The 24505-nt window shown below is 43.8% G+C and overlaps 1 protein-coding gene across 9 annotated transcripts in view; it reads right to left on the reverse strand.

The window, feature by feature from the left end:
* CSGALNACT1 (chondroitin sulfate N-acetylgalactosaminyltransferase 1) overlaps positions 1-24505 on the reverse strand; it is a 333538-nt gene that overhangs the window by 50831 nt on the left and 258202 nt on the right. For all 9 annotated transcript variants that reach the window (XM_046648695.1, XM_046648693.1, XM_046648697.1 and 6 more), the window contains one exon: positions 37-253. In XM_046648695.1, coding sequence (XP_046504651.1) covers positions 37-253 — 217 coding nt within the window. The remainder of the gene's footprint in view (positions 1-36; positions 254-24505) is intronic.

Consider the following 24505-nt stretch of genomic DNA (forward strand, 5'->3'; position numbering starts at 1 on the left):
ACACTCAGGATGCCTTCCACGTACAAACGCACCAACCTGAAATTCTGCATGAACTGCCGGAACTTGTCCACCCTCTGTGCCAGCGGCACGATAATGTTGATAAGTGTGTTGGCCATGCTGAGTTTTTCTTTTTTTACTTTCATGATAGGGCCAAATGGTCGAAACAAGACAAGTCGTCTGAATTCATGCTTGTGATCCCCTTTGAACGTGAGCTCATATAAAGTGCCTTTATCTCTTTCTGTGCGGTAGATCCCTGTTAACAGAAACACAAGGAAAGACAGTTTTAAATATTAACCCTTGCTGCTGAGTGTGTTTTTATAGCCAAGATCTGGCACAAAAAGCCTTTTTTTTAAAAAAAAAAATAAGATATAATTATTAGAAAACTCAACATGCTCCCACTTAAAAAATCCCAAAAGAAATCAAAATATCATCAAATTTAAAAACCACAGTTATGAAGACATCATAAAAACATGGGAAAATGTTTGTAATGTTGGATACAAAACTCTATTCTACTATTTAGAGCCATTAAAGAAAGGGCTATTAACGAAATATGCCAAAGTAAGACTGGCTGTGATGTGGAGTGGGGTTATGAGTTTTTCCGTTTCTGCTATTTTCCACATGCTCTGCAATATGACTAAATAAGTATTTTAATTATTATATTTATTTAATTTTAAAAGTGTTGAAATTATCTCTTAGAAATTATAGCCATCTCAGATGGACTGACCATACTGATCTATTGGGGGTACCTGAGAGCAGCTCAGGGCCAGTCACACGGGTCATGTGGCCCTCTGGAAGCTTCTGGAAGCATTACGGCAGACAATGCATAAAGTATACCCAGCACAGTGGCAGGCACACCTCTTTCACATCATCCTTCCCACCTCTGAGAAGCAGTGCAGCTCAGTGCTCCAGAGCTACACTTGTTGGGCAGTCTGTTTACGGACCCCCCAAACTGTGCTCTACCCCATGTCACTGTTACTGAAACCCCACACAGCCTCGCTAGTCAGGTCGATGATGTGACCAGCATCTCAGCTCAGCTCTTAGGATGAGCCTGCCACGGGCCTGATCCCACAGGACTGCCCTATCTGAGGAGCAAACGATTCCCAGATGCCTAAGTCCCCCTGCTTCCCAGCATCACTGATACTGCGGGTGTTTTTTCTACAGTCTGAAAGAAACTGTAAAATTCAACCAATCACCAGATACGCTTCCTCGTCTTTTATCTGTGATTTGCCACGTTTTCCGTTCCATGTCTCTTCCTTCCTCTTAATCCCCACATTAGCTAGAATGCGCCTCCCAGCCTTTGACCAGCTACAAAAGGAAGCTTCCGGGGAAAATGTCTGCCTGCGGTCAGTCACAGTTCTGGAGGCCTCTCACAAACCACTTCTCTTTTCTTCCTCACTCTCCACTTCTATCCTTTTGCGAGACCTACAGGTCTTCCTCACAAACACTGCCAAGTTCTCTTCTCTGTTCCTGGCCTTATGGGACCTTTTCATCCTATAGCCCTGGTCTTACAGCCTCTTTGATCCTGTTCGAAGTTTAGATTTCCTCCAGGTGCCACACCGAGGAGTCCAGGACTGTGAATTTTCAAGGTCGTCTCATTCCTCACAGCTGTCCCACGGGCCTGCGTGGAAATTCCAGATGTGTAATCTGCTGTCAGTGAGCACAGGTGATTTACGGCCCTGGGCACAGAGTTACAAGGACCAAGTTCTCTTCTGAAGCCTCCATCGATTCCTTGGGTAACAGGGCATGCTGCTCAACAGCGCTCAACGTCAGGCCAGCTGAGGGAAGTTTTCCTGAGCTCATGTTGGAACAGAATCAGCGTCCTTGCAGGGGCCATTCATGGAAGAAAGAAGGTCCATTTCTTAGGAAGCTCAAAGGACTTCCGTGAAAATGTGAAGTGGTTCCCTTCAAAATCTGTTCATTCTTTCAGGCAGCTGGTACTCACTGAGGAAACAGACCTTGCCCTCCCAGGATGCTGTCTACAGCAGGTGGGGAAAGCACGACTCCCAGGGTCCAAATAGGGGTGGGCGGAGTCAGAACGGGATCGCATTTGGTAAGCAGCATATCTGCACAGCTGAAGGAGGCCACCAGGGCCAGTGGCCACGGCGCCACGCTCCTGTTATTTGGTGTTGGCAAGCACACCTCACACAGCGATAAATGTGGAAAAGGCTGCTGGCAGTGTAACGTGCAAATAAAACTGGACGTGGGGTGGAGACTGTTTTTTAACTGAGTCATTTTCTTTCTCAACACCAGGATAAGAATTATTAACTTTTGAAAATCTAAATCCACAGATTTGAAAATATAGGTAGAAATACACACAACCCCATCTCAAGAAATGGACATCTATTTATAAAGAACCCAGAGACTGTAAGAATTCTCAGTGACGATGATTCCTATAGCCATGTGAGAACGACCGCCTTGTGCAGCCCGCGTCATGGGCGGGTGGGACAGGCAGCCCCTCTGTTGGTGGTTTCCAGGCGTGGCACGCCTTACATCAGGAAGGCTAGACATCCAGGCTAATCGTCATACCAGTTTCAGCTGCTTTCTCATTGTCTCCCACATCCTGTGCCTTGAAACAGTTATTACATCAACTTGATAGCATACTTCCCCATTCTCTGCCTGATTAAACTGTCTTATACATCTGCTTTTAGATCCCTTAATTTATCTATTTTGAATAAGTTATTTAAAACTCCCTTGCAACCTGTGTCCACTAAAACCCACACCCAGCCATCTGCCCACCACACCCACAGGCAGAACCTCCCACACTGCGCCGACAGAGCGCTCTCAGTCTTTTTGTAACACAGAGGCCACCCCCAAGGATCCTTGTGCCTCCCGGAAATCTTCAGTGGTGAAAGCACAAGGGGACTGAGAGAAAGGGGGGCAGGAGTATTTGGAGACAGGAGTGGGTTTTCGGCCAATAAGCTGGCATGCACAATGGCACATGCAAAGCAAATCAGCCACACAAAGGCCTTCCCCATAATAGTTACAGGATAGTATCATTTTATGCACCATGCAAATTAAAGATCAAAATTAAAACTTGGGAACTAGTTTAGATTTTGGTTTAGACACCCTAACTGGCACCTCCTTTCCCCTTCTGTCTCTCTATAGGTGCTAAGCTTACTTTGAGTTTGGTGTTTCTGGGCCCTATGCAAGCATCCTAATGCTCATCTTATCCTACTCAAGGGGGCCAGGCCCTAGGATAACCAAACAGGTGGGGACACCTCCAGGTGTCCAAGATACAGCTCCACGGTCTGCTGCAAATGTCTATTCCTTCGTAGGCAAGGAGCTAACCACATGCAAGGCCCCTGTCTACATGCTGTCTTCCACTTAGGACTTTAGAAATCATGATGCTGAAGGTCAAGGAGGTACCACTCACTCCTTACCCTCACATCCTCACCCTCCCTCAATATGAGTGTATGCAGGCTGTGGCCACTGCTGCACTGCTGAGCCCAGAAGTGACTACTCCACTTCGATCCCTGCCTTTCTACCTTCCCAAATGAACCCTAGGTCTCCCAGCTGGAGAACTGCAATCGTAAGCCGACCCAATCCACCCGGCACCTATCCTCTGGCCCTTAGCCCTCCTCCAGTACCACTCTCATCCTGGTTTTCCCCTGGCTCAGAAGTGCTCACCAGCTTCCCACAGCCTCCAAAATAAAGCACCAACCCCATGGCCAGGCCTTACAGACCCTCCACAACCTGGCCTTAGTCTACTGTCCTAAGTGTAGGTCTCGCCCCTGCCTCACAGGAAATCTGGCTGCAGTCAAGCTGGTTTGTATTGAGCATACAACTACTCTCCCCCTGGAGAGACTGGGATGCTCCTGCAGTGCTGGTGGGAAGTGAAATGGGGCAACCACTGTGGAAAACAGTGTGGCAGTTCCTCAAAAAGTTAAACATAGAATTATCATATGATCCAGCAATTCCACTATTGGGTATATACCCGAAAGAACTGAAAACAGAGTCTTGAACAGGTACTTGTAGACACATGTTCATAGCACCATCATTAACAATAGCCAAAAGACGGAATCAACCCAAACCTCCATCAACAGATGAATGGATAAACAAAATGGGGTCTATATATATTATGGAATAGAACTCAGCCTTACAAAGGAATTGAGTTCTGATACATGCTACAACGTGGATTAACCTTGAAAACGTGTGCCAAGTCAAATAAGCCAGACACAACAGGACAAATATTATATGATTCCACTTACATGAGGTACTTAGACTAGTCCAATTCATAGAGACAGAAAGTAGAAAGGTGGAGGCCAGGGGCTGGGGGAGGGGGAATGGGGAGTTAGAGTTTAATGGGTACAGAGTTTCTGTTTGACATTGTGAAAAAGTTCGAGAAATGGGTAGTGGTGATGGTTACACAACAATGTGAATATACGTAATGCCTCTGAACAGTACACTTAAAAATGGTTAAAATGGTATGTATGTATATTTTACCGCGACACTACTCTCCTCTGAAAAGGCCTTGCACTTCCCAAGACACACTTCTCACCAGTCTACTTTTCTCTCTTTCACCCTCCTAAACCTGAGCCTCCTCCTCCAGGAAGATCCCCTTGACGTTCTCTGTCCAGAGTGACCATTCAGTCCTCCAGACACTTGGTCTTAGGGCTTTTCAACTCTTCTTTGCTAAACTACTTTTGTGGCACTCGAGAACATGAAAGGACCTTGGAGACCATCGAGTCCAGCCTTCGCTCTTCCAGATGAGCAAGCTGAGACCCAGGGAGGCTGTGATTTGTCTGCGATCACCAAACGTGTTAATGACTCACTGGAACACACCCCCGTGAGGGGTTCCCTCCCTAGAGGTCACTGTTCAGAGGCAACACTAACAGCGCAGCACAGAGAAGAAGCAGGCACGTGAAGAGCAGCTTCTGAGAAGTCAGAGTAAACAACACAGAGTCTGTGGTCAAAACCGCCGGGCTTACTCACTCACCCACAGATAATCCTCGCATCCACCTTAGAGTTTTTATTTTCCTTTAACACACGATTGTAACAGCTGTTCACCATTATCTGAATTCACAGTCTACAACACATGGAAAGCAGTAAATTTTGAAAGGGAGGAGTTTCACGAAAAAAAATATTTCCAACAAGGAAAAGAGGAGTTTACGGGAAAAGAAAATCTGTAACAGGCAGAAATGCTGACAGTAGTAAAGAGTGACAAGTCACCTCTTGACAGCAGCGGAAGAGGCAGCACAGTGTTATTTTTAAAATTTAAATGCCTGAGATGTGCACATTTAAACACGCTTTTCACTGTAAAGAAGGAAACACTCCTCCTGTGTAAAGGGCCTTTGAAGACATCACTGTAAGAGCATATTCTCCGTATTCTGTTCAAGAAGAGAAACAGGGAAATGCGTGAGAAAGATTTTACTCCAAAATAGTAATTTTTTACTATTTTGGTGCTTCAGTTATCTAGAAAACTCTGCCTTGATGGAATATCTCATTCCCAGACCATGTGAGATAAATGAGACATCATGACAGTGCTATCTGTTGTCGGCTCTATTTTCTTAGGGAAAGTAGTAGACATTCGACATTTGCAAAAGAGATGTCCTAAGACTGCCATAAATCCCCAAATGCTCAGCTACTATATCACAAATAATTCTCTCCATAGAAAGCAATAAAAAGTCGCCACTTTAAGCTTGTCCTCATCCGCCGGCTTACGGCAGTGTCTGTGCGCACCCAGCTTTCTCCTGTATCACAGTGCCTCATTTCAGAGCCACCTCGAGTCATGTCCTCACTCATTTAGCCCCAGCTTCAACTTCCACTAAATGTTTCTTTCCTTTGATCAGAAATGGCTGCGCTGACTGACGTTTTCGCTGAAACAATTCATGAATCGCCTTTTCTCATCTTTCTTCATGGCATTTGGGGTGTATTTGTTCACGTCACAGGCCCCTGCAGACAAATTCAACGCTTGCTTCTTAATCTCTCAGGAATTCCTAAGAACCTCACTTACTCAGAGCTCCTCCTTACTTCATCACTCGTACTAGCTGTTGACTTTCTTTTCAGAGCTATTCTTTCTCCACAAAACGGCAGCCTATCACTCCATCAAGGCTGCTGGGTGTGTGACAGTAAGTAGGAAGTGGAGGTGTGTTAGGAGCCAGTGAGCAGAGGGCTGGGCTCCTTACCAGGTGACCCACCAGCCCCATGTCATTCATATTCAAATGACACGTTATTTTTATCCTCATTGATTTTTCTCAGAGCTATTATTACCATGGATTGTGCTCTATGTTCGAGATATAAAGATGAACATGATAACATGACTGTGCTTTCAGAATTTACATGCAAGAGAGGAAGTCAGAGAGGTGGACCAAACAGGCATAAATAGAGGATAAGCACCTGGGAGAGTCTGACCAAGGTGGAAGGGAACAGAAGGAGGGAGTCGCCGCCTGCTGGAGGCTGGGGACCGTGGACACAAGCTACTTCACCAGAACTGAAGACCGAGTGGGTGTTTGCCAAGACTACAAAACCAGAGTAGGCATTCTAACGAAAGACAACAGATAAGCAAAGACACTGCGAAAACATCTCAAACAAAACCAAGTTGTTACGTGTGGAGAACTTGAGGCAGTTCAGCAAGGCTGGAGTGCAAAGGTAGGTGCAGGAGAGAGGTGGCAGATGAAGCGGGAAAGCCAGGCAGGGCCAGAGCACGCCGCCCACTAGGACTGCTCACAGTGCAGACCCCGTCCTGGGGCTCGGGGCGCACGGCTGGTCTCCAGCGGCGGAGAGACCGGATCACTTTAGTGCTGTCACCTATAGCAGTGTGGAGCGTGGACGGACGGCAGGGCCTGAGATCAGAGAGCAGTAAGGAAAGAACACAGTGACTCAGCAGAAATGACAAGGGCCGAAACCAAGACGGTGGCAGTGGAAACGCTGGGAAGGGGACCAGCTCCAGGCCCGGGGCGGGGAGGGATGAGCTGAGCTCTGACAGGCTGACTGAGGGGCTGGATGGGGAGGCGTGCAGTGCAGCAGACAGGCCTTTTTTAGACATACAGAGGTAGGTGTCCCCAGCACAGATGCTGAAGCTGTGGGTGTGGGTCAGATCAGCCAGGAAGTCTGTAGAACGAGAAGAGGGAGCCCAGGATGCAGGCCTGGGACATCCCAACCCTGCACGTGCGGAGGGTGTGGATCTGCAGAGGAGACTGAGAGGTCAGTCACAAGGAGAGGAGCACACAGAGAGGCAGGAGAGAGCAGCAGGGAACCCACGGGGTGAGCGGGGCTGCTCAACAGAGCCAGCTGTTACACCCAGGTTAAGTGAGATGAGCAAAAAACTGGCCTACTGGAGGGCAAACAGGAGATCCCTGGTGATCTTTCTAATAACGTGTCAGAGAAGTGACAGAGATGCAAGCCAGATTTGAAAGATGATGAGATGAAGTGGCAGGAACTGAGTGAGCTGAGTCTTCTGTCATTTCCTTGAAGTGCTCAAGTCTATTCCTGCCCTGGGACCTCTGCCCTTTCCTTCCCCTCCACCTGGAATGCTTCTCCCAGGTCCTGGCATGGCTAGATCCTTCTCACGTTTTGGGTCTCAACCCAAATGCCACCTCCTCAAGAGGCCTTCTCTAGTCTCACTCTCTGAAGCCACTCCCACCCCCAGGCTGCTCCAGTCCCTCTCTGTCACCTCTTTCGCATTACCCTGTTTTAGTATTTTCATCACACATTATCTGAATTATTTATTACTAATTATGTATTCATTTGGTCACCCACCTATTTATTACTGTTCCCACCATTAGAAGGTAAGCTCCACGAACACAGGGACTCTGTGTGCACAGCCCCAGTGAATATCTCTTGCACAGAAGGAAGGGAGGGAGGGAGGGAAGGCAGGCGCCTGGCTAAGAAGGGAATGAATGCCATAGAGTAGTAGCTAGAGGAACTTACAGAGTTGACAGTGGTTTCTTTTTTAAAAAACACGAAAAAGAAACAGCCCCTTCACATGCTGAGAGGCAGGAACAAGCAGAATCAGATAATGAGGCTACACAGATGGCACGAGAAAGGTGGGTGGGAAGGACTCTGGCCAGGGAAGAGTCACCCACTCCCCAAAAGAGGGCAGAAGGAGGGGGGCGGGGTACAGATGGTGCAGGTTTGGGGCAAGGAGCCAAAGGACTCACGGGAACTAACTGGAACTAACGCGTTAATTTCTCAGTGAAGCAGGAGGAAAGAAACCTGACAGTGGGGGGATTAGGGTGGGATCCAGGCTTTGAGAGGATGCTGAAGGGTTGGGATGGTGGCAGTGGAGACTGAGGGGCAGAGCTGAGCAAGGAGGAGTAAAGGAGTTACAGAATAGCACAAAGGTGTAGCTGGGGTGGAGACCATAAATTTGTACAGACGCCAGCTCATACATTTGGTGACTTTCCTCCAGCCACATGAAGAACAGGGAAATAAGGAGAAACGATGGTGACTCGCTGATCTAGGACCGGGCTCTGCAGGACAGGAGTGGAGGGCAAGGAAGCCGGGGCACTGGGAAGAAAGTGGCTGAAGGAACACTTTATGGGGTCCAGGCTGGAGAGGGAGGAGGAAAGTCCAAGGAAAGGCAGGCTCAAGGGACACGAAATGGGTCAAAGTGAGAATTAACAATGAAGAGTCGGAAGTCAAAAGTAATGACAGAAAGCATGAGGAAAATGGATTTCTGAGGATGTTTAGGTTTAATGAAAAAATGGGGCTCTTCCAGGGCTGGCCCCGTGGCCGAGTGGTTAACTTCGTGCGCTCCGCAGCAGGCGGCCCAGTGTTTCGTTGGTTCAAATCCTGGGCGTGGACATGGCACTGCTCATCAAACCACGCTGAGGCAGCGTCCCACATGCCACAACTAGAAGGACCCACAATGAAGAATATACAACTATGTACTGGGGGGGTTGGGGAGAAAAAGGAAAAAAGTTAAAATCTTTAAAAAAAAAAAAATGGGGCTCTTCCAGGAGATGAACAGGCCCAGGACATGGCCGCCCTGCAAACCAGGCCTCTGCACCGTCTCTCGCTCAACGCTCTCGAGTTGGCTAGACCAGACAATGTGCTGCTCAAGCCCCCAGATACACTATCTCTTTTTCACCCGAGTTCCTATTCTTCAACGATTGTGGGTTCTTATGAAGAGATTGCAGATCCTTATCTTTCCATAGCCTTGTTTTAAGAAAACAATGGTGAAAAATAACACAGACGAAAGCCCTATCTGGACTAAATGGAGTTCAAGAGGCTAGACAGCCGTGGTGGAGACCAAGACAGTGGGGAGGTCTGCAGAGATTCCAGAACAAACATCCGAGGTAGGGACGTCAGAGCAGCCATTATCGGGGTGTGTTTCCGAACAGCTGCGGGACTTCCTCTCAAAACACCGTGGGACGGTAGATCCAGGATGTTGCGCGGAAAAGCAGAAACCTTAAGATACAGGCAGCGGCAATGAGCAGAGTTAAAAGGTCAAAGATCAAAGAATGTGTGACCACGCTCCTGTCTCTGGCTAACCACTGAGTGTGTCTGTGCACAACACTTAAGCAACTTACTGCCCACAGAGAGGACATACAGCCTGTCTGCATTTGTACCGCACCTCACGGCTGCTCCTCAAACCACCTTCACAAATAGCACCTCGATTCTAAAAGCTCTTCCAAAGAGGTGAGCCATTTACCCATTTCCTCTTATGGATGGGGGAACTGAGGGCTTTCTAGAAGTCTAAGAGGTAACTTGTTGAATGTTACAAGTGATACGCTCACAGAGTGATGGACACGGACTGCGAATTTAAGAGCATGTCACGGTAAAGCTCTTCAAAGGTAAATCAACTTTGCCATCAAAAACGCTGTTTATAAGTCTTCTTTCTTTTCTGTTCTTCCTTTCTTTTTGAGGCTGACTTTTGAGGACAGAAAAACATCAATAAAGATATTTCAGAAAGCTAATCAACTTTCTAAAGTATATCGGAAAAGAAAAGTCAGTCTTAAATCTCACCTTTGAAGAGTAAGGTAATGTATTACTGATTGATTCATTGAGTTCAATTTCTTCATCCTTAAGAAATGGGATTAATAGTAAACCTATTTCTTCATAGGGCTGTTGTGAAGATTAAATGAATTAATACCTGTAAACATGCATGCCTGGCACTGGGAAGTACTTAACGATGTCAGTAAAAGCACCAATGATGTCAACGGTCATTACTATTATTATGATTACGTCACCCCACTTTGCTCCGTGAGTCATTTAACATATTACCGCTCTCGGTCAGACACGCCGGGGCTCCACGGCAAGCCCCTCCTCTGTCTGTGCCGTACAGTGGCCTTAAATACGCCTGGGAGCTGAATCCACCCACTCATGTTAAATCGTCACTGTGGACCCAGAGATGTGGGGATTCTGGATATTCTAGTAAAAGCCTGGTGATATAGAAATTAGCATACGTAATAGTTGAGGCAAGGTAACTTTTTAGCAATATTACAATAGGATTTTTTTTTAGCTGTTGCTTGAGAAACTCATTTCTAATATATAACATTAATTGGAATTTTCAAATCATTGACCCCATAGCCCTTTATCAGATACCATGACCTTTTATCTGACGACACCCCTCCCCCCATACTGGTTAGCAAAACCCTGCACCATATCACCCCTACTCCCCCCAACCATCAACACAATTAGGACAGCCTCCCTTCCCACTGCAGACACACCTCGTCTCCCGGCTGTTTCTGAGCCTCTGTGCTTGGCCAACGCCTATGCCAGAGACTCGAGGTCTGACCCTGGCTTCACCATTCACTCCGTAACAACTTAAACTCGATATTTATCTAATGACAGGGGGTTCCTACTTCCTGGTCTTATGGAACCGCAGTGTACATTCAAAGCATCAACCTCAAATGCTTTGTGCTTCAAGGAAAATCATAAGTTGAATATCTTACAGGCATTTATTTTATTTGACGAACTCAGCTAATTAGTCAGTGGTAAGAATTCATTTTAGCTTTACAAATAGGCGATACGATTAAATCACTGGACATTTGGGGGGAAATATGTATATTTCTGTAGAAGCTCTGCACTACAGATAAACCACAGCAAGCTGAAGAGCAAGAGAAGAATCCAAAGACCTAGAATATAGTCGTGGTTTCCACCATAATAGACATTACTGACCTGTGTTTGTCTACGCCTGCAGAAACGAGACGCTTCAGAAAATACAGATGCTTGGGCCCCACACCAGACCTATTAAATTGGGTCTGAGGAATAGGTTTTGGGAACCATTGGTTTCCCTAAACTGGCACAAACGTTAGACAGTAAAAATGAAGAACTAGCCATTGTACTAAATAATAATGGTCCAGGCCAATGGGGTTCCTGATGAGAGATAAGCTTTGACCAAATGCCCGCTAAGCATGCACTGGGACAAGGCTGGACTAGCTGTCCCTGCTGTGTCTGTGGTGGTCACAAAAAGGCAGAGGAACTGATGCCACATCAGCCTAGAAAACCAACCTGAAAAGCACACTTCCAGACCCAATCCTCTTTTCTGTTTGTCTTTGAACATCTTCTTCATAATACAGAGAAAGTTGGAGCAATGGTGCAAATTTTGGTAGTATTTTAATGAAATCTGAATTAACGAATCATTTCTTGCAAATATTCTAGGACCACAGGGCAGGAGGTAAAGGTGAGGTGAGAGTGAACGAGGGGATACATTTTTGTTAACACATTAATCCTGTCACTCATTCACTCAACAACCCTGCACTGAGCACCTTCCACTACTGGTAGTAAAGCATATAAAGATGAATAAGACGTGGACCTGCCCTGGAGGGCACAGAAACAGAAAAGAGCAGCCACAGGACTGTGGTCAGGGCGGGGGCTGCCAGTGAGGAACCCCTACTCCTGCTTGGGAGACTCAGGGACGGCCAACCAGAGAGGCGAGTATCTGAGTGAAGCCGAGAAGGAGGAGCTGTGCAGCAGGCAGATGTACTATGGGGTGGGCGAGGAGGACACTCCAGGCAGCTTGACCAGCATCCACAACAGGAACAACAGCACGGAGGAAGAATGTGGTACACTCAGAAAAGCACGGCAGTTCAGTAAGGCTGGGAGAGGGGCCACAGCAAGACGCCAGGCTGAAGGGACGGGCAGATCCCGGAAGGCCTTGTGAGTCACGCCAAGGAGCTCTCACCATTCCCTGACACACAGGTTCTCGTTTTTATTTGAATATTGGTTTGTGGATTTGCTTTTCTTTTTTGAATAATCACAATAGCTAAAATACAACAATCTGTATCTTAGACTGTGATAAAGTATGTTCTAACCACCATAAAGTTTTGAAGAAAAATCCCTGGAGATTAGCCTTCAACTGAAAGAATGAATCCTATGTCACACTTTCCTCCAAATCCTTAGAAACACCAACTTGGACATGGACACACACCTCAACTTAATCAACAAGGGAAAGCACAAGACATAATAAGAAAATAAAAAGCGTTTTTCTTTGGGGTGAAAAGCACACTAACAAACAAGACTATTGGGTTTGTCAACCCAAGAGGAACGTCCTTTTGAGTGTAATGATCTGCTCAGAATGCCAAGCTATGCTTCAGCCACACTAAACCCCTGTGAGGTAGAAAGTCATAAAGCAACACCTTAGATAACAAAGCCAAGGAAAGTTCTTTCAGAGACAGTCTGGCCCAAGAGAACGAGAGACCCGAATTTTAATTCCATTCAACCATCAACTTGCTCTATGACTCTGGACGAGTCATTCTCAAAGCTTCAGTTTTTCCAAGTGTACAACACAGGCACCAGCAATACATGACTAGCTATGTCCATGAAACGATGACACACCAGCAGAAACACACCCGTAATCTTAGAATTATGAGAGCCAGTGCCTCTACAAAATTCCTGCAGTAATCTTAGTAACATATCTTAAGACTGATGTACTGTTCAAGCATAAAACCACTCCATAGAACAGCAAACAATATGGTCTATGAGATATGTCGTTTTCAGATGACAGTTTAATATAAGGAATTTTTTTAAACCTAGAGAATCTGTAAGAATAGATAATATTTAACTATTTAGGTAGCACTCCCTCAATATTTTTTCTCAAGTAAGTCATGACCCCCAAATTATTTAAGAGTGTTCTCATGAAGAGAAGGGGTCTTTGCCCCTTCCCTCAAAGCTGAAGGGGTTTTGACTGCTTTGTGTAAGAGAGGACAGCATAGTGATGCAGCTTCCTCTTTGTTGCTGGAACATTTTCTCTTGGAGTCCAGACTGCCATGTAAGTTCAGCTACCCTGAGGCTGCCATGCTGCGAAGACGCCACGGTCCAGGGACAGGCCACGCGTAGGCACTCCAGTTGGCAGTCCTGGTCCTCACGTCATCACAGCCCAGCTGCCAGATCTATGAGTAAATGAGCATTCAGATGATTCTAGCCCCTGTCAAGTCACCTCCAGCCTTCTAGCCTTCCCAGATGAGGCCCCAGACATGATGGAACAGGGGAAAGGCATCCCCACTGTGTCCTCTCTGAATTCCTGACCCACAGAATCTGTCAGCATATGAAAGTGGTGATCTCAAGCCACTAAATTCTGGGATAATTTGTAATGGAACAATAAAACCTGGAACATGAGCAACTGACAACAGGATGTAAATATATAAATATGCAATGCTGATCATTAAGAGCAGATGCAAACATCATCACTTACTGTGCTTGTGGTATTATTGACATCGTCTTCTGACACACTAGGTTTGTGTCAGAACCTAAGGCCACTCAACCTCAGCATGGAGCTGGGCTGAGGGATAGAACCAAAGATAGAACTAAAATTTTCCTCAGAAAATAGTTCTGGGTCCACTAAACACATGGACAAATGGACACCTGAGACCCCCAAACCCCATGCAACTGCATGTTTACAACAAATGCAGGCGAGAAAACGTCTCCAGGGGATGAGGTCAAACTCTTCCTTTGGCCATAGCATCACACAAATAAACAAAGACCCCTTGGTCAAATATCCACTGACAACTATTTTTAATTTAATCTCTTGGTGAACTTTCTAAGAGAAAAACGTGCCCTAGTCACATAAATAGTTAACTTGGGAGACACAAGCTCTAACATCTAAATAATTACTTTACGTCTAAATGGTCTAAATATACCAATTAAAAGGAAGCGATTGGCAGAGTGGATTAAAAAAAAAGCACAACACAACCATAGGCTGTCTACAAAAAACTCACTTCAAATTCAACAAATAACTTAGGTAAGTTAAAAGAAAAAGGATGGAGAAAGATACACCATACAAACATTAATTAAAAAAAGGAGTAGCTATATAAGATAAAGTAGACTTTAGAACAAAGAAAATTACTAGAGATAAAGAGGGACATATAAAATGATAAAAGGATCTATCCACCAGGATTAATCCTAATGTCTATGCACCAAACAACAGAGCCTCAAAATACATGGAACAAGACTGATAAAGCTAAAAAGAGAAATGGACAATTCCACAATTATAATTGGGGACTTCAATCCCTTGTCAGCAACTGACAGAACTAGTAGACACAAAATCAGGAAGGATATAGAAGATGTGAACAACACAGTCAACCAACTGGATCTAATCGACATTTACAGAATGCTCCACCCAAGAAGAGCAGAATACACATATGTGTCAAGCACCCATAGGGCAGTCAACAAGATAGACTATATCTTGGGCCATAAGACAAATCAACGATTTTAAAAGAATTGAAATTATAGAGTGTGTTCTCTGATCATAATAGATTCAAGGTAAAAACCAACAACAGAAAGACAACAAGAAAATCTCTAAACACTTAGAAATTAACTCACTTCTAAATAATCCATGAGTCAAAGAAAATAAAAAAATATATTCAACTAAATAGTTAACTTGCTGTATAAGGTTGTTAGATATAGAAGAGTTGGTCTTACAGGACATCTACGAAGAATAATTGTTTTGAAACAATTGATGTTAACTCATTTTCTGACAGTGGTACACATGTCTGTTAACTCTTAAGCCCTCCTTAATTCACAACAGTAAGAGTAGAGCAAGTGTGCTTGACCAGCCTAGGGCAGCGCCTGGCACATCACGGATGCTGAGTAAATACTTGTTGAAGGAAGTAGTGCTTGTGTGCATGAGAGGCAGCAGATTGGAGCACAAACCTCAGACCAAGGGGGCCTGGGCTCAAGTTCGAGCTGTGTAATCTTGGGCAAGTGACTGAACCTTTCTCTGCCTCTCTGTCCTCACTCGTCAAATAAGAGGGATTATAATAAAAGACCTATCTCATAGGGTTGTTGTGGAGACTGAAGGACATATACAGCACTTACACAAACTGTTTTAAGCACTCAGTTAAGTGTTGGCTAGCACATTATTTGGCAGTGGGGATGGGAAGAAAGATTTCAGTTTCCCCCAAAAGGAAGGTCATGTACTACATAAAGGGAGAAGGCCAAATATATTTCATGATATTCCACAAAGAGCATGACAATTTCCAGGGACCAGCCCGTGAACAGGCACAGGCTTGAGAACTATTACCTGTAAGGCTATTCCATCTCCGGATCTGGCAAGTCCTTTAAAGCAGTGGTTCGTAACCATGCCTGCACACTGTAATCACCCAGGGAGCTTTAAAAATACTGATGGCTGGGTCCCACCCCTGGAGATGGATTTAATTAGTCTGTAGTGCAGCCTGGACGCCCCAAGAGACTGTCATGTGCAGCCAGGTTGGAAAGCACTACTTTAGGGAAAATTATTTCAATGCTTCCACAACCTAGAGATTCCCAAATGGAGGCAAAGTCATCCCCAGGCAGTCCTGGGGCGCTGGTACTCTTCAGAATGATTCTAGGAGTTAAGTAATGACAAAAAGAATGCCTCCCCTTTCTGCACCCCTGAATTGGTCTATTACTGTAAACTGCATTGGTAAAGGAGCGTTAATGTTGTGGAGGCCGAATGTGACAGAGGTTCTATCCCCCAAAGGCCTAACATTCAAAGGAAACTGGAGTGAACAACACTGAACTCAAGAAGAGCTCCCAGCCCTCTGCATTCATTATTCTCCTTAAGAGGACCTTTAAGTACACTGTGCATCTTTGCTGTGTGTGTAACAGTAATGATCTTGATAAGCCCTGATTTTCCCTGTTACATAAAATCCATTTTAGGTTGTTAGTGTTTGGCTGGTGGACAGTCCTATGAGAAGAAGATGGAGAAGAAATATTGGGAGCGTGAGGAAATTGTAAATGCCTGGAAGATGGCTTATCTGATGGTGTTATAGACATGGAATGCAAAATGAAAACCCCAAAGGGTAAACGGTCTTAGGAATGACTGCCATTATGAGACGTGGGTTGTTACGATGTGAGGAGATGGAACTGGGAAGAGATACAAGAAAACATTATAATTCAGGACAGGGACCCATCTGTAAAAGTTGTCTTCTGGGTCCAGGGCCCCATCCCTTCTAACAAAGATGGCAGTCATCACAGCTATCAGTGACACAGAATAAGACACTTCAAGGGCCACAGGATAAAGAAAAAGACTCCAGACTCTGTCCTCCTTTGTATGAGAGTCTATTCTCTGGGTAGACCATGAGGAAAGGTCTCAAAGGACTGGAAGACGCACTCTACGGTGAGAACCAGGGTTCTCAAAGTGCCATTTGTGGGCCAGTAGTCCAGGTGCCCTGCAGGCTGGCCTTTGGTTTCATCAATGTTAATAATTTGATACAGCTGGATTCCTTCTTCTTTTTCTCCCACTGTTATTGCACTGTAAAATCTGGATACTTCATGCTTCATTTTTCTCATTAATTCTACATTATTCTCCTTCACACGCTTATGACATCTTAACTGTAGTAGTTGAGGCTTATGAAGAAATCTGATTCCACACAAAAGGAATACAGTTCAACAGGCATAAGAAACACTGTTATAACCAGGCAAATATCCAGAATTAAGGGACATTTGTGCAGATGCAGGTACAGAAAACCTGGACAGTTACTACTCCTAATTAAGGACCCTCCGAAGCTGTGAGATCTAACCCGGACCTGAAGGGATAGCCACATTTCTCCACTTAGGTAAAAAAGATTCCTGTCTGTGAAATGCCTCTCTTCAGGAAAGGACTTTTCTCCACACCCTGGGACGCTCAAAGAACCAGGTGTGATATAAACAAGGGGATAACAGATACCTCTTTATAGCAGAGCCCTCAAAGAATAATTCTCAAAATTGTAGGCCTATTTTCTTAAGTTTGAATAATAAGTAACTACAGCAATGTATATTCCAGTGGCCTCCTTAAATTCCGAGTAGGACACATGTAGTACATTTTATACCAACCTAGCAAAGAGCACAGATGCTGAAGCATCACTGGGAGTCTCTAACTCTCTGAGCAGCTTAGGGATCTGGAGTGTCTAGCACTGAGGAGTAACAAGTGCATTTATCAGCAAGGGCTCATTTCTCTTCTTGTTTCACATTCCCACCAAGCTTACCCCAGCAGTGAGTTATCCCCGAGGCTAGGAGCAACACTGTAACCTTGGGAGGAGAGAGGAGGAGTCTCTATCCTCTTAAATAGTTACACTGGTGTTTGCACACAGCATCAAGTGCAGGCAAGATCAGGCATTCCATCCTGGCTCTTGGCTGTTACGGTCTCGCCCACTAGTGATGTATGCTATGTCCACGCGCTTAGCAAGTTCCCCTCAGCTCATTTCCCTGCACAAGTACCTAAAATCTCCCCATTGCTGGAAACAGCAAGGTACAATTCTTTCTTCAAGTTTTAAAGGCTATCATTAATCAGACACTAGCCTTATAATGAGACCAACTCCAATGTGTGGCTAACAAAATCACAATTACTCCTCACAATCACACTTATTCCTATCAGCTTGTTGGCCATGGCTCCATCTGCTGGGCCCCTTCTGTGCCCTGGATCTTGGCCCTCACGGTCCACCCCACATGCCCAGCTGGTACCTAAGCACTGTCCTGTTTTTATCTTCAAGTGTTTACAATGTCTCATTTTCCCAACTAGAGTAGCCATTTTATCTTATTTTAAAATCTTTGCTACCCCCAGGGCCTAACAAACGGGTAGGTGCTTAGCAGGGGCTCAGAAAACACCTGTGGACAGGTGTGACCTTAGGGGATATAATGTCACACGTCTCTAGTGTACTACTCTGCCCAAGGACTTCAGCAAGGCTGCAAACTTCTGCTGACCCCCAAATCACAGGCAGGCAGCACCCAAGTGGACCTCAGAACCACTCTGGGGAAAGAGTGCAATCCTGGAGACACAAATACATTCTTCTAGTCAAAATTCACGTCTGCATCCTCAATGCCCAGCACAGTAGCTGGAGCACACGGAACGCTTGGCTCATGAGTGCTATGTGATTACGCAATGAACCACAGCACCAGAACACGGACGCCCCGACGGTAATGCAGAGGTTACATCCACAAACGCACACCAACCCCATTTTACGTGCCAGGCTAAAAATTCTGGAGATGCAGGGATAAAACAATATTTTCTCTTCATAGGCAAACTTTTTAACACACGAAGGAGTGGAGGGGATCTTTTTTCTACACACTCCAACTAGCTGACAGGACGGAGGCAAACATGCATTCACACATGAGTCTTTCCCACCAACTCTAAGTACCCCATGTCTCTCTCATTAAATACACACACGCACACACGCGACTCCCAGACACATACACACAAAGCTCAGAATAGCTGCCGCTCTATTTCTTTCCTGTCCTTCACTGCTCAGCTTCTAGGTCAGCACCGGCAGATAGAATTATCTGCGATGATGGAAATGTTCTTAATCTGTTCTGTCAAATGGCTACTAGGCATGTGAAATGTGGCTAGTGAAAGTGAGGGACTGAATTTTTAATATTACATCATTTTAATTAATTTTCATTTTAAATAGCCACATATGGTGAGTGGCTACTGTGCTGGACAGAGCAGTTCTGGATCATGTAGTCTATATCTAAAGGCCTTCACTTCCTCTCCTCACCCCACTGCCATCTTATTTCTGCTCTGCCACACCAGTAAAGATGTTCTCACCAACCCAGGTCATCACTGACTTCTTGCAGCTAAATCCCACAGACACAGCTCTTATCTGCTCCACCTCTTGCCAGCATTGGATGGGAATGCCCACACTCTCTCCGTCTAAAACCGCTTTCTTTCTTTGGCTTCACGGTACCACGTTCTTCTGCTTTCCTGCCTTCTTCCCTGGCTGTTGGTTTTAGTCTCCTGCACAGGTGCCCTTCCTCTGCCTATCACTCAATTATGGGTGGGCCCCACAGTTCTGATCTCAGGTCTCTTTTCACTCTATTTTTTCAAAAATTGATTGATTGATTGATAAATTGAGGAAGATTAGCCCTGAGCTAACATCTGCTGCCAATCCTCCTTTTTGCTGAGGAAGACTGGCAATGAGCTAACATCTGTGCCCATCTTCCTGTACTTTAGGTGGGACACCTGCCACAGCATAACTTGACAAATGGTGTGTAGGTCCACACCTGGGATCGGAACCGGTGAACCCCGAGCCACCGAAGCAGAAGATGCGAACTTAACCGCTGCACCACCAGGCTGGCCCCATCTTTTCACTCTAAACATTACCACCAGAGAATATCATCCATCTCTACAGTTTAAATTTATATCAACACCCTAATCAGTCCCAATGCTACAGCTCCAAACTTGATTTCTCTCTTGAGCTCCAAACCCATACTCCAACCGTCTTGGCCAGCTCCACTTAAGTGTCCCAGAAACACCTCAAAATCACCCACCTAAACAGGGCTGATCACCTCCCCTTGACTAGCGCTTCCCCTTCTGAGCAGCAGTGAATGGCGCCAGCATTAAATGAGCTGCCCACACCCGAGACTCATCCTTTACTCTTGCTCTCTCCACGCCACGTCTGGCACACAGTGAGCTTTACATAAATGTCAGCTATCACTACCTAATCAATCATCACTTCTAGAATCATCCACTTCTCCTATCCCTACGTCCACGGCTGCAGATCAGGTCAGCACTGCCTCAGCCCGGAGTCACTACACTAGATCTCTGTCCCGCTAAGTTGAGGGACACTTCATTCTAGACAGAGCAGCCAAGGTGAAGATTCTAAATTCCAACAGCATCACCCTTCTGTTCAGCCCCTTTCAGTGGCGCCCTGGCGTCCTCTAGGCAAAGCCCAAAGGCATGTAAAGCTAAGGCACTTCATCATCTGGTTCTCAGCGACATCCCTATCCTCACCTCAACACGCCCTGACTCCGGACTCAAAGCTTCAGTCAAGGCGGACTCCAGCCCCATGAACTCATGAAGCTCTGCCTCATCTCCAGGGCTTTCTGTATCGCCATTGTTGGCCCCCATCCCCACCCTCTCTAACATTTCCCCCTCCCTATCCAGCTTCAACGCATCCCTCAAGAGTCAGTGCAGACTATTTTCCTCTGGGACCCAATCCTTCCCACCCCTACAAGAGTGGGCTTCACAGCCTCCCCTCCTGTGAGCTCCCATGGAATCTGTACAGGATTTTTGTAATCTAAAACAGTACCTTCTCACTGTTCTGATCACTTGATGACTGAGCTGCCCACCTAGGGTATGGAAACTCTTTTACTCATCTTTGTTTCAGTACCTAACTCATCATAAGTACTTAATAAATTAGTGAATAAATGAAATGAATATATACAACACTAGCATTTATTTCAGTGTATTGTCCTTTAATAGACTTATACTTTATTTTTTATTGTGGTAACATTGGTTTGTAATATTATATAAATTTCAGGTGTATATCATTATATTTTGATTTCTTGTAGATTACATCATGTTCACCACCCAAAGAGTAATTATAATCTATCACCATACACAAGTGCCTAATAACCCCTTTCACCCTCTTCCCTCTCCCTCCCCTCTGGTAACCACCAATCCAATCTCTGTCTCTATGTGTGTGTTTGTCGTTTTTACCTTCTATTTATAAGTGAGATCATGTGGTACTTTGCTTTCTCCCTCTGACTTATTTCACCTAGCATAATACCCTTAAGGTCCATCCATGGTGTCACAAATAGCCAGGTTTCATCCTTTTTTATAGCTGAGTAGTATTCCACAGTGTATATACATCATCTTTATCCATTCATCCCTTGATGGGCACCAAGGCTGCTTCCAAATCTTGGCTATTGTGAATAATGCTGCAATTAATATATCTTTACACATTAGTGTTTTCATGTTCTTTGGATAAATCCCCAGCAGTGGAATAGCTGGATTGTATGGTAGATCTATTCTTAATTTTTTGAGGAATCTCCATACTGTTTTCCATAGTGGCTGCACCAGTTTGCACTCCCAACCAGCAGTGTACAAGGATTCCCTTTTCTCCACATCCTCTCCAACACTTGCTATTTCCTGTCTTGTTAATTATAGCCATTCTGACAGGAGTGAGGTGATATCTCATTGTAGCTTTGATTTGCATTTCTCTGATAGTTAATGATGCTGAACATCTTTTCATGTGCCTGTTGGCCATCTCTATAACTTCTTTGGGAAAATATCTGTTCAGATCTTTTGCCCATTTTTTAATTGGGTTGTTGGTTTTTTTGTTGTTGAGATGTATGAGTTCTTTGTATATTTTCGATATTAACCCCTTATCAGATATATGGTTTGCAAATATCTTCTCCCAATTGTTAGGTTGTCTTTTCGTTTTGTTGATGGTTTCCTTGGCTGTGCAGAAGCTTTTTAGTTTGATGTAGTCCCATTTTTAAATTTTCTCTATTGTTTCCCTTGCCCGATGAGACATGGTATTTGAAAATATGTTGCTAATACCGATGTCGAAGAGTGTACTGCCTACGTTTTCTTCTAGAAGTTTCATGGTTTCAGGTCTTACACTCAAGTCTTTAATGAATTTTGAGAGGTTTTTTGTGTATGGTGCAAGATAATGGTTTACTTTCATTCTTTTGCATGTGGCTATCCAGTTTTCCGGACACCATTTACTGAGGAGACTCGCCTTTCTCCATTGTATGCTCTTGGCTCCCTTGTCAAAAATTAGCTTTCAAGAGATGTGTGGGTTTATTTCTGGGCTTTTGATTCTGTTCCATTGATCTGTGTGTCTGTTTTTGTGCCAGTACCATGCTGTTTTGGTTACTATGGCTTTGTAGTATATTTTGAAATCAGGGAGTGTGATACCTCCAGCTTTGTTCTTTTTCCTCAGGATTCTTTTGGCTATTCAGGGTCTTTTCTTGTTCCATATAAATTTTAGGATTCTTTGTTCTATTTCTGTGAAAAATATTGTTGGAACTTTGATAGGGATTGCACTGAATATGTAGATTGCTATAGGAAGTATGGACATTTCAATTATGTCAATTCTCCCAATCCAAGAGCACAGAATATCTTTCCATTTCTTTGTGTCTTCCTCAATTTCTTTCAACAAGGTTTTATAGTTTTCAGTGTACTGGTCTTTCACCTCTTTGGTTAAATTTATTTCTAGGTATTTTATTCTTTTTGTTGCAATTGCAAATAGGATTGTATTCTTAATTTCTCTTTCTGCTACTTCATTGTTAGTATATACAAATGCAACTGATTTTTGTATGTTGACTTTGTATCCTGTAACTTTACTGTATTTATTGATTATTTCTAAAAGTTTTTTCGTGGATTCTTTAGGGTTTTCTATACATAAAATCATGCCATCTGCAAATAGTGACAGTTTCACTTCTTCCTTTCCAATTTGGATCTCTTTTATTTCTTTTTCTTGCCTGATTGCTCTGGCTAGGACTTCCACACTATTTTAAATAAGAGTGGTATAAGTGGGCATCCTTGTCTGGTTCCTGTTCTTAGAGGGATAGCTTTCAGTTTTCCTCCATTAAGAATGGTATTAGCTGTGGGTTTGTCATATATGGCCTTTATTATGTTGAGGTACTTTCCTTCTATACCCATTTTATTCAGAGTTTTTAACACAAATGGATGCTTTATCTTGTCAAAGGTTTTCTCCACATTTATTGAGATGATCATGTGATTTTTATTCTTCATTTTGTTAATGTGATGTATCACGTTGATTGATTTGCAGGTGTTGAAGTATCCCTGCATCCCTGGAATAAGTCCCATTTGATCATGGCATATGATCTTTTAATGTATTGTTGTATTCGATTTGCTAGTATTTTGTTGAGGATTTTTGCGTCAACATTCATCAGTGATATTGGTCTGTAATTTTGTGTGTGTGTTGTCCTTGTCTGGTTTTGGTATCAGGGTAGTGTTGGCTTCACAGAATAAGTTAAGAAGCTTCCCCTCCTCTTCAATTTTTTGGAAGAATTTGAGAAGGATAGGTATTAAGTCTTCTTTGAATGTTTGGTAGAATTCACCAGGGAAGCCATCTGGTCCTGGACTTTTATTTTGGGGGAGGTTTTTGATTACTGTTTCAATCTCCTTACTGGTGATTGGTGTATGCAAATTCTCTATATCTTCTTGATTCAGCTTTGGAAGGTTGTATGATTCAAAGAATTTACCCATTTCTTCTAGACTATCCAATTTGTTGGGATATAGCTTTTCGTAATACTCTCTTATAATCTTTTGTATTTCAGAGGTGCCCATTGTAATTTCTCCTCTTTATTTCTCATTTTATTTGAGCCTTCCCTATTTTTTTCTTGGTGAGTCTAGCTAAAGGCTTGTCAATTTTGTTCTCTTTTCACAGAACCAGCTCTTAATTCTATTTATTTTTTCAGTCTCTATTTCATTTATTTCTTCTCTGATTTTTATTATTTCCTTACTTCTACTGATTTTGGGCTTTGTTTATTCTTCTTTTTCCAGTTCCTTAGGTGCACTGTTAGATTGTTTATTTGAAATTTTTCTTGTTTGTTGTGGTAGGCCTGTATTGCTGTAAACTTCCCTCTTAGATTCACTTTTGCTGTATCCTATAAATTTTGGCATGTCATATTTTCATTTTCCTTTGTCTCCAGGTATTTTCTGATTTCTCCTCTGATTTCTTCAATGACCCAACAGTTGCTCAGTAGCATTTTGTTTAATCTCCACATATTTGCAGCTTTTCCAATTTTCTTCCTGTAGATGATTTATAGTTTCATACTGTTGTGGTCAAAAAAGGTGCTTGGTATTATTTCAGTCTTCTTAAGTTTATTGAGGCTTGTTTTGTGACCTAATATGTGATATATCCTGGAGAATGTTCCATGTGCATTTGAAAAGGATGTGTATTCTGTGGTTTTTGGATGGAATGTTCTATATATATCTACTAAGTCCATCTGGTCTAATGTGGCATTTAAGGCCAACATTTCCTTGTTGATCTTCTGCTTGGATGATCTATCCATTGGAGTAAATGGAGTGTTAACATCCCCTACTATTATTATGTTGCTATTTCTCCTTTTACGTCTGTTAATAATTGCTTTATATATTTAGGTGCTCCTATGTCGGATGCATAGATATTTGCAAGTGTTATATCCTCTTGTTTTATTGTTGCCTTTATCATTATGTAGTGCCTTTCTTCATCTCTTGTTACAGTTTCTGTTTTAAAGTCTATTTTGTCTGATATAAGTATTGCTACTTTAGCTTTCTTTTCATTGCCATTTGCATGAAATATCTTTTTGCATCCCTTCACTTTCAGTTTGTGTCTTTAAGTCTGAAGTGTGTCTCTTGTATGCAGCATATATATGAGTCATGTTTTTTATACAATCAGCCACTCTACGCCTTTTGATTGGAGCATTT

This window comes from Equus quagga, chromosome 22, assembly GCF_021613505.1.
Source record: "Equus quagga isolate Etosha38 chromosome 22, UCLA_HA_Equagga_1.0, whole genome shotgun sequence".
Taxonomy (NCBI): domain Eukaryota; kingdom Metazoa; phylum Chordata; class Mammalia; order Perissodactyla; family Equidae; genus Equus; species Equus quagga.